We start from the raw sequence: 9,407 nt of genomic DNA on the forward strand, positions 1-9,407 counted from the left end.
TCAAGTTATTCTTGATTAGTTTAAAAAAGTACCCAAACCAAAGATCTGTAAACATGTTTCTGGCTGTAATTCAAAACACACATGGAGGTAAAAATGAAACAGTCTAGGAGGGCTGTATATATTTCATTTACCACTTAAGTTATGATTATGATAATGTATATATTTCAGCAATCTTTCTTCTTTCAACTCAGTGTGTGGTGTAAATATTATGCAGAGAATTCATAGTGTGGAAATTAGGAGGGGGTGTGGAGTTACTAAAAGTATTAGTCAGAGGGCTGAAGAGGGGTTGTTGAGATGGTTTGGTCATTTAGAGAGAAAGAAACAAAGTAGAATGTTCTGTAGATCATATAAATCTGTAGGGGGAAGGAAGACTGGGTACGGGTTGTCCTCGAAAAGATTGGAGGGAGGGGGTAAAGGAGGTTTTGTGGGCAAGGGGCTTGGACTTCCAGCAAGTATGTGTGAGCGTATTAGATAGGAGTGAATGGAGACGAATGGTTTTTGGGACCTGACAAGCTATTGGAATGTGAGCAGGGTAATATTTTGTGAAGGGATTCAGGGAAACCAGTAAGCCAGGCTTGAGTCCTGGAAATGGGAAGTACAATACCTCCACTTTAAGGAGGGGTTTGAGATATTAGCAGTTTGGAGGTTGACTTTTAAACTGTCATATCTGAGTGCCTCTGCAAAGACAGTGATTATGTATGAGTGAGGTGAAAGTGGTGAATGATGAAAGTATTTTCTTTTTTGGGGATGTCTTTTCTTTTTGGGTCACCCTGCCTTGGTGGGAGACAACCGACATGTTAAAAAAAATATATGTACATGTGTATATGTGGAATAATCATGAACCAGTGATAAAATATGAAAAGTAACCACAGGGGAAGTTGAATGTTAGTTCTAGGCCTTTCGTGTTACAACCAACAAATCAGGAACTTGCTATGTTGCAGAAATAGAGTATACATGTTGGTAGATTACCGACAATATGTAAAGTAAAAGGACACAAGTGCAACTAATGTGACATTTTATTGTGGCAACGTTTCGCTTGACAGCTCCTGGAGAGCGAAACGTTGCCACAATAAAATGTCGCATTAGTTGCACTTGTGTCCTTTTACTTTACAGAAATAGAGTAGGAAATCCAGGAAGGTTTGTTCATGTGAATGGCTCTCCCAAGAATCCTTGGAAGAACCATTCACATGAACGGACCTTCCTGAATTTCCATAGTGCTGTATGACCCTGGTGGGTTTAGTGCTTGGTTTTGGTTATAATAATCCTGGATTTCCTACTGTACTTCTGCAACACTGCAAGCTCCTGATGATATGTTGATTGCAACATGAAAGGCCTAGAACTAACATTCAACTCCTCCCTGTAGTTGTTTTTCCATATAAACAAAGTTTAACAATAATAATAATCATTATTTAGGGTTGCTACATTTAGAGAGAATGGATCACAGTAGAATGACATGGAAAGCATATAAATCTATAGGGGAAGGAAGGCGGGGTAGGGGTCGTCCTCGAAAGGGTTGGAGAGAGGGGGTAAAGGAGGTTTTGTGGGTAAGGGGCTTGGACTTCCAGCAAGCGTGCGTGAGCGTGTTAGATAGGAGTGAATGGAGACGAATGGTACTTGGGACCTGACGATCTGTTGGAGTGTGAGCAGGGTAATATTTAGTGAAGGGATTCAGGGAAACCGGTTATTTTCATATAGTCGGACTTGAGTCCTGGAAATGGGAAGTACAATGCCTGCACTTTAAAGGAGGGGTTTGGGATATTGGCAGTTTGGAGGGATATGTTGTGTATCTTTATATGTTTATGCTTCTAGACTGTTGTATTCTGAGCACCTCTGCAAAAACAGTGATAATGTGCGAGTGTGGTGAAAGTGTTGAATGATGATGAAAGTATTTTCTTTTTGGGGATTTTCTTTCTTTTTTGGGTCACCCTGCCTCGGTGGGAGACGGCCGACTTGTTGAAAAAAAAAAAAAAAAAAAAAACATAATATTTTATGTACACATCATAAATGGTTATAACTATGGCCATAATTTTTAAAGGGGTGGACTGGTAAGCCAGCGGGAGGCCTCAGTCAGATGATCAAAAGCTCCAGTGGCGGGTCGTCGTCATCATCATGTCCTATTTCCCGATGAACGTAACCTAACCTAACCTTACTTAACCTAACCTAACCTAACATGCATTCATACAATGACTACAATAAATACATGCATGATTATGGTAGATATTAGTATAACTTGAGCAGAATACAGGTGCCGTATAATCCCTATGGGTTTAGTGCTCTCTGTGATAAAAAATAATTTAACCTAGAATTGCTTAGTTATGATTATACTAATAATAATTTAAGCTAGACTAACCCAACAAAGTTAGTTTTGATGATAACACCAAGAAGTGTATAAACACCAAGAAGTATATATACACCAAGAAGTATATATACACCAAGAAGTGTAGTATACACACCAGGAGGTGTATATATCTCAGTGAGTATACTTTAATCACTATTTTAGGCATTAAAGTGTAGTTCTCAGTCTCGTGGCAGATGTCACATGCTGGGTTAATAACCTTCGTTTAGTCGATAAGTTTCAAACCCAGTTAGCCAAGCACAATAAGTGTCAGGGGTCCAAGACTGTTCAACTGCCTCCCAGCATATATAAGGGGGATTGAAAATAGACCCCTGGCTGTCTTCAAGAGGGAACTGGACAGATATCTTAAGGCAGTACCTGACTAGCCAGGCTGTGGTTCGTAAGTCTCAGCGCTGTATAACTCTGGTGGGTTTAGAGCTTAGTTTTGATAATAATAATCTAGCTCGTATGTCGGTTTTCTTGCGGCCAGCAGTACCAGCCTGGTTGATCAGGCCCTGATCCACCGAAAGACCTGGTCATGGACCTGGCCACGGAATGCCCTCCAGGTATACTCCAGGTAATCTATGTGATGTATTTTTATAAACTTTTGATCCAAGGAATTGGCGCTAGCCTCCACTATCTCAGATCGGACCTGAATACCTCCCGTTCCTCAGATGCTGTGTGACCTCTACGGGTTTAGCGTTCATCATGAATTTACGCTATGTAATAATAATTATGGACATCTATACACATTACACACACTGAAGTGTACTCGCCTACTCGCATTTGAAGGGGTCGATTCACAGCTCCTGGCCCCAATGTGTGTGTGTGTGCGTATCTCAGTCTACACACACGTGTGTATCTGTATATACATTGAAATTGGTATAACTCTACGTCTATATACATTCATTATTTGTATTTAGCAGGTTTTATATTTATCTTATATAACAACATTATCTAAAATTACATTAGTGTAATTTTTATTTACAAAGGTACATTCTGATCTATATGGTATTTTAATTCCTTTCTCTGTTTTCACACAACAAGACTTTGGAGAGAGAACTTTAGATGACGTTTCTGCCTTGAACCTTTCTCATAGGACGATAATGGACTAGAATGGACCGAAACGCCGTGTTGAATTTCCTCTCCTAAATTTTCGTTATTCGTGAACTGTTTCTGAAACCTTTTTTGTGGTTTTCATTCTGTCTAAATTCCTTCACCTTTTTCTTTTTACCTTTTCAGTATCGTGTTGAATTTATTCACGATTTGTTCACCATTTCACTGTATAAAGAATTTTCAGAGTCATGGCGAGTCAGATTGCACGTTTCTTCCATTTTCTCCTGTATCTTCTCAGTTAAGGATTTGTGATCGGCCTCTTTTTCCCCTTTCATTTCCCCTTGCATCTTTCCCGCTGTCATTTCCCCTTGCATCTTTTCCACTTTCATTTCCACCTGCATCTTTTCCTTATCGAGCTGTTGCTTAAGCATTGAGATATCCAAGTAGTCGTAGTCATGTTCACCATCGTCATTATCACTTTCATGAAGGTCGTGATCGGCGTCACCCAACGACCCAGAGCTCTTGGAAAACATGGACTCCGGTGTTTGTATGGGTGGAGGAGGCGGTGACGAGGGCACTTGTAGAGTCTTCCTCATAGAATCCTCTTTCTGTGGCTGTAGTTTACTTCTTGTAGAGTCCTCCATGTCCGGATGGATCTCCGAGCTCTTGGTTAACATGGGATCCTGTGTGTCTGCTTGCAGTGGGTGTATAGATGAAATTCGATGAGTAAGCATCCTCAGTGGCTCTTGCTCCTCGGAGACAGAGAGGGTCGTGGAGGTGAGATTAGGACGGCCGTTCGGCATGCTGGTGGGCTTCGAGATTGGGCCCATGGAGTGGCGAGAGGTGGTGCTGTAGAGACGTTGGGGTTCAGTGCTCGCAGATGTGTCAGAAGTGATAGAGAATTGACAGTGCTTTACAAAGTTACTCTTCTTGGTGTTATTCACTAGGCTGGCTTCTTTTACTATATAAAAGTAAACTGTCACAGCAACTCCAGCAAGGATTACCAGGATGAGAATGAGGAATATTATGGTGATGGCTATTCCAAAGCCCTTCCAGAAATCTTTATCTTCATCCTCGGGCTCTGCAATATTGGAAAGGGAATTACAAAATGCTCAACTAGAATTCGTAAGAGATTCCTCAGTTACCTTGATGCTGGTGACGATCTCTTGATGTGAGGAATCAGAACTACTGAAACAAGCTAGATTATCTCCCATTTCCTAGGTGCTATATGACCCCCAATGGGTTTTCGCCACTCCCCAGAAATACAATAACATAAAGGAGAAAGATGAAAATAAAATATCTGCGAAATTTTTTTTGCAGACAAATATGCTATGAATTCTGCACATAAATAAAGCAATAGTACCAATATTTATACCTAGGTAGGGGTCACAGTCCAGCATCCACTGCATGTTGGTGAAAGTCACATTCAACTCAAGTGCAGAGTTTGTCTCGAATATCACCGTCTTTGTACCAACGTGGACGCCAGTTAAGTTCTGGCGAGTATTCTGTAAAAATGACTCTTATAACTTACACGTGTTTTTCGGTTGTTTTCTTTTAATAAAGAAATAACAATAAGAATAAAAAATACCACTACTACAGTACTACAGCAAATACTAGCACTAAAATACTACTACAACAATAAATACTTCTATAATTAAAGTATTACTAAGAAGAATATTCGTGACGTCGGTGAGGGATTTATGAAATTAAAACCATCCTCTCATTCCATAGATCAAACCTCGTTGCCTCCCATTACTCCTCTTTCTTTTTCTAAAAAAAAAAAAAGAGAGAAAGGATTTTTTTATTATTGATTGGCCTCCTGCTGGCTGTCATGCAGCCTTCATCTATCAAAAACACATTTCTACATTATTTGCCTGAGATTAAGACACATTTGCAACATCTGGGTATCTTTATCGTAGACGTTTCGCCATCCAGTGGCTTTATCAATACGAAACGTCTACAATAAAGATACCCAGATGTTGCAAATGTGTCTTAATCTCATTTTGTCGGTATTGTATACCATTCGTACACATTATTTGCCTGCTTGCTGTAATTCTAAGCCAGCAGCAATGCTGAGCAGGTTATGCTCTATAACAATTTAGATTTAGAATTTATTTCCAATCGCTGCCTTTATAAAGTAAACAATCAGGAAGGCCATAGAATGCGCAGCATATCTATCATGCAAGCCCTAATCCACCACGAGGCCCGGTCCATGACCGGGCCTCGGGGGCGTTGACCCCCAGAATACCGTTCATGTATACTCCAGGTATACCCATCCTGTGGGTAGTAGTCAAAAGACTACAAAGGTACGTAATGGGTCCAGAGACTGGGTCTCAAAGTTCTGATAGCCGAGCAAATCACAGTGGTTTGCCTGGAGTTTACCTGGAGAGAGCTTCGGGGGTCAACGCCCCCGCGGCTTGGTCTGAGACCAGTCTTCGTGGTGGATCAGGATCTGATCAACCATTAAGAATAACAAGTTAACATCGAAGTTAACTTACGTTTTTATAAATGTTGGTGAAAATGACCAAACGTTCCCAGCAGTCTCCGATGTCAGCTGCTGTGAATGTTACAAGTGCAGCTGTTGTGTTAACAGCGTCATAGAATCGCAGAGTAGCATTGGCGTCCATGGAGGTCCTCCTGATGTAAACTGATTTAGTTGTATTGTCTATGGATATCTTGTAGTCTGAGACGGTGTCACATCCTTTAGGGAAATAAAATTGCTATTACTGTTAGTAACGGCTTGACAAAGCTCCTGGAGAGCGAAACGTTGCCTCAATCAAATGTCACATTACTTGCACTTGTGTCCTTTTATCTGAGTTATTAGTTGGTAAGACACATAGGCAACATTTAGGCAGATTTATTCCGAAATGCTTCGCCTTCACAGTAGGCTTCTTAAGTCGAGTACAGAAAGTAGGTAGGAGCAGTAGAGACGTCAAGACGATGTAATCAGTCCATCCCCCTTGAAGACGTAGATTTTGAGGCTGTGGGACTGATAACCTCAAAATCTACATCTTCAAGGGTGGTGGACTGATTACATCGTCTTCACATCTCTACTGCTCCTGCCTACTTTCTTTACTCGACTGACGAAGCCTACTGTGCAGGCGAAGAGTTTCAGAATAAATTTGCCTAAATGTTGCCTATGTGTCTTACCAACTTATCGGTATTGTACATTGACACAGAAATTCTACTCTCTCTTATTGACTTAGCGAACTGTAAATTTGCTACCTTTCGCTGTTAAGGGAAAAATAGATATGAAATTTGTCGCGGGGTATAAAACAGAAGGCATACACTATGGCTGTTACTTGATTGTTTTCCTTGTAGATGTCACAGAAAATGGGTAAATCCAGGAAACACATAAAATAAACATAACCAAACCTAATCTAACCTCAATAACATAATATACATCTCGAAATTTGCTTAGAACCGTGTTTATAAGAGCGAGATTTTTCTCTCTATTTTTGTAATAAAGTTGGAAGAATTACCGAATACAATTAAACAAAACAACGGCAGCTTCACCATCTCCGAAGTCTTAGCAAGAATCCTCCTGAAAACAGTAAACCCTGCCATCACATAGTCTCTCCTGTTATACTACACAAAGCACATTACAGAGAGTGAACACTGAAACAAGCTACCTCTTTCCAGTCTATATTTGTCCAACCTATTTTTATGTTACCCAAGTAATAGCTTTTATATCCTTTTACTCATGTACGAATTAATTGCTCTACCATATTGTATTATTACTTCTACTCTAAATGGTACCTCACTAGTATTGCACCTCACTCAGAGCCTTTATATACCCTCTGTGTCCATGGATTGTTTGTAATGGCTTGATAAAGCTCCTGGAGAGCGAAACGTTGCCACAATAAAATGTCACATTAGTTGCACTTATGTCCTTTTACTCTCTATTTTTGACAGAGGTGTGTCACTCCTGCGTCAACAACTAGATTTTAGAAGTAATTAAAGATCATGGCGAGTTATTTTACATTTTTTACAGATTCTCAGTTCCTCCTCTCAGGAATGTGTAAAACATGAGACTGGGGCTGAGAGTAACTATCGTGAACATTTAAAGGTATATACAAAGAACACAACGACACAAAACCGTGACTGGAACATTACACAAATAGAACATTAAAATGGTATAAAATACCGACAGGTTGTTAGGTAGGACACATATGCAACAGTTAGGTATCTTTATTATGAAACGTTTCGCCTACACAGTAGGCTTCTTCAGTCAAGTACAGAAAAGTTGATAGAAGCAGAAGATACTTGAAGACGATGTAATCAGTCCATCACCCTTCATACTATGGAACAATGCTCTTCTCCAGACTGAGGGACTGACCACCTCAAAACTTTAAGGGTGATGGACTGATTACATCGTCTTCAAGTATCTTCTGCTTCTATCAACTTTTCTGTACTTGACTGAAGAAGCCTACTGTGTAGGCGAAACGTTTCATAATAAAGATACCTAACTGTTGCATATGTGTCCTACCTAACATTACACAAATAACCCGCACAAGTCGGTCCGACTTGTGGCCATTTGCAAAGTCACACATTGTGACTTTGTAAATGGTCGAAGTCGGAGCGAAATGTCGTGGTAAGATTCAAATTCAAATTCAAAGTTTATTCCCTAGAAGGATTGCAATACTGAGTTTACAGAATTTGGGTATTGTGTGGTTTACTTGTAGTAAAATAATAATTACAGAGTGTACCACTAGAACACCTAGCATGGCTAGGTATTTCGGGCAGACTTAGTTTAAATCTTAAATTTAAAATATTACAAAGTATGAGGTAAGTTAGTATTATGGCTAAGTGACTAAATACTAGTTTGTGAGTTTAGCAATGTGAATGCTTTTGTTTTGGCACAGTACATAGTTTCAGTATTGGAGTATCACAGGCCAACTTATGACTAGTTAAGATTCATTATTTTAAGATTGAGATTGATATTTCTGTTTATGGTCAAATGGGTGAGTGAGTGTAAGTGTGAACCACCAGGTGGTATTCGTGTAGTTAGTTGACGGGGTGTATCAGGGAGATAAGATGTTTTCTAATGGTAGTTTTGAAGGTGATGAATGTGTCTGCAGTTCTAGAGTTCTCAGGTAGGGTGTTCCAGATTTTAGGGCCTTTGACATACATTGAATTTTTGTAAAGGTTTAGTCGGACACGGGGAATGTCATAGAGATGTTTGTGTCTGGTGTTATGCCTGTGGGTTCTGTCACAACTATCAAGAAAGCGTTTTAGGTCATACGTGCGGGATGTGTATAATTAGCACATAGAAGGAAACTTATGGCGACATTTCGGTCAGACTTGGACCATTTAAAGTTATCTTTGCAAAACTAGCCACAGCACAGCCACAGCACAGCCACAGCACCACCACAGCACCACCACAGCACCACCACTAACTTTTCTTAAGGGCGACTCCACTGCCAAATGAGACACATAATGTAGCCAATATCAGCAGATAGACTTCATTCCCCGCCCATCGCCCACCATGTATCCCCAGCCACCCACACTGGGCGTGTGACCGCCCACGAGCCGCCCACAGCCGCCCGCAACACTCAGAAATCATCACTGTTTTGACCTTCCACTGATGTAATGTTAGTGGTTGATGTTTTGTCTCCCCCTGAAGACATCCTGCGCATGTAACTTCTTATCTTTACAGGATGGAGGGTGGTGGTGGTGGTGGTGATGGTGGTGGCGGTGGTGGTGGTGGTGGTGGCGGTGGCGGTGGAGGTGGAGGTGGTGGTGGTGGTGGTGGTGGTGGCGGTGGCGGTGGTGGTAGTGGTGGTGGTGGTGGCAGTGGCGGTGGTGGTAGTGGTGGTGGCGGTGGCGGTGATAGTGGTGATGGTGGTGGTGGCGGTGATAGTGGTGATGGTGGTGGTGGCGGTGATAGTGGTGATGGTGGTGGTGGCGGTGATAGTGGTGATGGTGATAGTGGCGGTGATAGTGGTGATGGTGGTGGTGGCGGTGATAGTGGTGATGGTGGTAGTGGTGGTAGATATAATTACAAGATATCACT

The 9,407-nt window shown here is 41.1% G+C and overlaps 1 protein-coding gene across 2 annotated transcripts; it reads right to left on the minus strand.

Moving 5' to 3' along the window:
• Positions 1 to 104: 104 nt before the first annotated feature.
• On the minus strand, positions 105 to 9,005 carry LOC128698999 (uncharacterized). 2 transcript variants are annotated; one of them, XM_053791508.2, is made up of 4 exons: positions 8,792 to 9,005; positions 5,890 to 6,092; positions 4,767 to 4,896; positions 105 to 4,472 (listed from the first exon to the last, which is right to left on the minus strand). In XM_053791508.2, the coding sequence occupies exons 1-4, from the start codon at positions 8,955 to 8,957 to the stop codon at positions 3,595 to 3,597; spliced, it is 1,377 nt and encodes a 458-aa protein (XP_053647483.2). In that variant the 5' UTR covers positions 8,958 to 9,005; the 3' UTR covers positions 105 to 3,594. The 2 variants fall into 2 exon arrangements, with proteins under 2 accessions (XP_053647483.2, XP_053647484.2); XM_053791509.2 differs by lacking the exon at positions 8,792 to 9,005 and adding an exon at positions 8,637 to 8,776.
• Positions 9,006 to 9,407: the final 402 nt, after the last annotated feature.

This window comes from Cherax quadricarinatus, chromosome 55, assembly GCF_038502225.1.
Source record: "Cherax quadricarinatus isolate ZL_2023a chromosome 55, ASM3850222v1, whole genome shotgun sequence".
Classification (NCBI taxonomy): Eukaryota; Metazoa; Arthropoda; class Malacostraca; order Decapoda; family Parastacidae; genus Cherax; species Cherax quadricarinatus.

Excerpts from the sequence above, each read along its gene's own strand:
- LOC128698999 (XM_053791508.2), bottom strand. The coding sequence starts at position 8,957 with ATGATTTCTGAGTGTTGCGGGCGGCTGTGGGCGGCTCGTGGGCGGTCA. Across the intron at positions 6,093-8,791 it reads TGGAGTCGCCCTTAAGAAAA|GATGTGACACCGTCTCAGAC; the intron begins GTTAGTGGTGGT and ends ATTTCCCTAAAG. Across the intron at positions 4,473-4,766 it reads GGACTGTGACCCCTACCTAG|AGCCCGAGGATGAAGATAAA; the intron begins GTATAAATATTG and ends CCAATATTGCAG.